The sequence below is a fragment of the Haliaeetus leucocephalus genome, unplaced genomic scaffold, assembly GCF_000737465.1.
Source record: "Haliaeetus leucocephalus isolate CR32 unplaced genomic scaffold, Haliaeetus_leucocephalus-4.0 Scaffold300, whole genome shotgun sequence".
NCBI lineage: Eukaryota > Metazoa > Chordata > Aves > Accipitriformes > Accipitridae > Haliaeetus > Haliaeetus leucocephalus.
This window is the reverse complement of record NW_010972736.1, coordinates 29,448-32,150: the sequence shown is the minus strand read 5'-3', so window position 1 is coordinate 32,150 and position 2,703 is coordinate 29,448. Positions and strand designations below refer to the sequence as shown.

Sequence of the window (2,703 nt, the reverse complement as noted above, 5' to 3'; positions counted from 1 at the left end):
GGCCGCTCCTGAGGAACCCCCGCCCCCCCGGGAACCTGAGCCCCCCGCGGAGGAGCCCACCCTCACCTACCCCCTCGACTTCGAGAAGTTTTGGCAGGCGGCGCGCAACAACCCCCACGACTTCACCGCCTGGACCGAGCTCCTGCAGTATGTGGAGCAAGAGGTCAGTAAAAATCTTCATTAAGACGCAACAGCCCCATTAAAACCTTAATTAAAACATGCTCCAACCCACCAGCCCCATTAAACCCTTCGCTACAATTCACCCCAAGTCTTTGGCCCCATTAAACCTTCAGTAAAGGTTGTCCTGAGTCAGTGGTACTGTTAAAACCATCGTTAAAACTCACCCTGAGTGTATGACTCCACCAAAACCTTCGTTAAAACTCATCCCGAGTCTATGGGTCCACTAAAACCTTTGCTAAAACTCATCCTAGGTTTATGGTCTCACTAAAACTCACCCCAAGTCTATGACTCCGTTAAAACCTTCGTTAAAACTTGCCCTGAGCTGCTGGTCCTGTTAAAACTCATCTCAAGCCACCAGCCTCGTTACAACCCTAATTAAAACTCACCCCAGCACAAGCCACATGGAATCCTCTGCTGCCCAGGGCTGGTTTTCCTCACAACGAAGGCAATTTCTCACATGTAATTATTAATATCAATTAATAAGTAGTTTATTAGAAGACACCTAATACTAAACTGCTGTTGTTCTTGTTACAAAACTGCCTGTTTTCACCCCAAAAACCACCGCAGAACCACCTCTTCGCTGCCCGCAAAGCCTTCGACGCCTTCTTCGCCCACTACCCCTACTGCTATGGGTACTGGAAAAAATACGCTGACATGGAGCGTCGCTTTGACTGCAGCCGGGAGACCGAGGAGGTGCGGTGGGGGGGTCCCTGTGCTGGTTTTGGGGTGTCACCCCCCTGTTTTCCCCTCTTTGGTGGGCAGAGAGGGGATTTGAGGGGTCCCCGGCATCTTTTGGGCATCTCCGCACAGTTTCCATGCTGCTTTTGCTGGCAAAATGGGATTTCCAACCTATTTTGGGGTGTCACCGACTCTTCTCACCCCCTGTTTCCAGCCTCCTTGGCGGCATTTTGGGTTGTTTCACCCTATTTTTTGGCAGGGCATTGGGCACCCCAACCCGTTTGGGATCCCCCGTCCTGTGTGGGGACAGTTGGTGATGCTCGGTGTTGTCCCCCCCGGCAGGTTTTTGAGCGGGGGCTGCAGTCCATCCCCCTCAGCATGGACCTGTGGATCCACTACATCTCCTACCTCCAATCCACCCTGGACATGAATCTTCCTGAATCCATCCAAAAAATCCGTGGGTAAGTGCCAAGCGATGCGGCAAATGGCGTCGGCGATCGCCGCTGCCCGTCCCACTTCCTCGTCTTTCTCCTGTTAGCGTCTTCGAGGCGGCGGTGGCGGCGGCCGGCATGGATTTCCGCTCGGATAAATTGTGGGAACTCTACGTGGAATGGGAACGGGAACAAGGAGACCTGCGTGCCGTCACTGGTATCTACGACCGTGTCCTCTCCATGCCCACGCAGCTCTACAACCATCACTGGGAGAAGTACGTACCCGCTCCGGTGCGAAAAATACCCCCGCGGCGGCAAAAGGTCCCCCATAGGAAAAGATCCATGGTGCCAAAACATCCTGGTGGCGAAGTATCCTTGTGGAAAATAGCCATGGTGGTAAAATAATCTCGTGTGGAAAATAACCATGACAGTAAAATAGCTCTGGGTAAAGTAATACCTGCAGTGGTAAAAGAGTTCCTTACCCGCAGCGATAAAACATCCTCCTTGGAAAATAACACCCGCGGCAGCAAAGTATCCCCATGGAAAACGCCCATGGCAATAAAATACCCCTGCAGAAAATCACGCGGTGACCAAATCCTCACCGTTCCCTGTGCCAGGACCGCCGGGGGTCTTGTGTCCCCCCGTGTCCCCCCCCAATTTGACCCTTGTCCCTCCTCCACCCCAGGTTCAAGGAACACGTTCTCCACAACCCCCCGAAGGACATCTTGTCCCCGGAGGAGCTTCTCTGGGTCCAATCCAAGCTGGCCACCGATCCCGTGCCGAAACCGCCAGAGCCGGAAGGGACGGAAGCGCCGCCGGGAGAGGATCTGCCCCCTGGCGTGGAGGGGAAAGCGGCAGCGACCGACACCCAGGTAAGCACCCGAAGGAGGGTCCTGGGGGTGTGCGTGGGGGTCTTTGGAGACCCCCCCCCATTTCCCACCTGTATCCCATTTAATTCCCAGGAGGATCTAGACCAGGAAAAAATCCGGGAGCTGGTGATCTCCATGCGGCAACAAATCTACGCTCAAAATGAGGCGGAAGTCAGCAAACGCTGGAATTTCGAGGATGGGGTATGAGGATGAGTGTCTGGTGTCCCCCCCGATCCCCCCCTTTCCCCTTCCCAAAACACCGTGACCCCGTTTTCACGTCTGCGCCCCGATTTTTCCCCAATAGATCAAACGTCCCTATTTCCACGTGAAACCGTTGGAAAGGGCTCAGTTACGGAATTGGCGGGATTATTTGGATTATGAAATGGCAGCCGGCTCGCACGAACGCACCATTGTCCTCTTTGAACGTTGCGTCATTGCCTGCGCCCTCTACGAGGAGTTTTGGATCAAGGTGAGACCGCCGCAACGGCCCCCCCATCCCATCCCCGCTCCCTGTTTTCCCACAGCTGGATCCCGTCTTCCCCCCC

At 54.6% G+C, this 2,703-nt stretch overlaps 2 protein-coding genes across 2 annotated transcripts in view; both read left to right on the top strand.

The window, feature by feature from the left end:
• FAU (Finkel-Biskis-Reilly murine sarcoma virus (FBR-MuSV) ubiquitously expressed) overlaps positions 1 to 2,703 on the top strand; it is an 18,427-nt gene that overhangs the window by 6,391 nt on the left and 9,333 nt on the right. The window lies entirely within an intron of this gene.
• The window catches only part of LOC104833779 (pre-mRNA-processing factor 39-like), an 8,169-nt gene that overhangs the window by 2,295 nt on the left and 3,171 nt on the right, over positions 1 to 2,703 (top strand). The window contains exons 3-9 of the mRNA XM_010570674.1: positions 14 to 163; positions 748 to 873; positions 1,201 to 1,319; positions 1,397 to 1,564; positions 1,975 to 2,161; positions 2,252 to 2,359; positions 2,463 to 2,627. Of these exons, the coding sequence (XP_010568976.1) occupies positions 14 to 163; positions 748 to 873; positions 1,201 to 1,319; positions 1,397 to 1,564; positions 1,975 to 2,161; positions 2,252 to 2,359; positions 2,463 to 2,627 (1,023 nt within the window). The remainder of the gene's footprint in view (positions 1 to 13; positions 164 to 747; positions 874 to 1,200; positions 1,320 to 1,396; positions 1,565 to 1,974; positions 2,162 to 2,251; positions 2,360 to 2,462; positions 2,628 to 2,703) is intronic.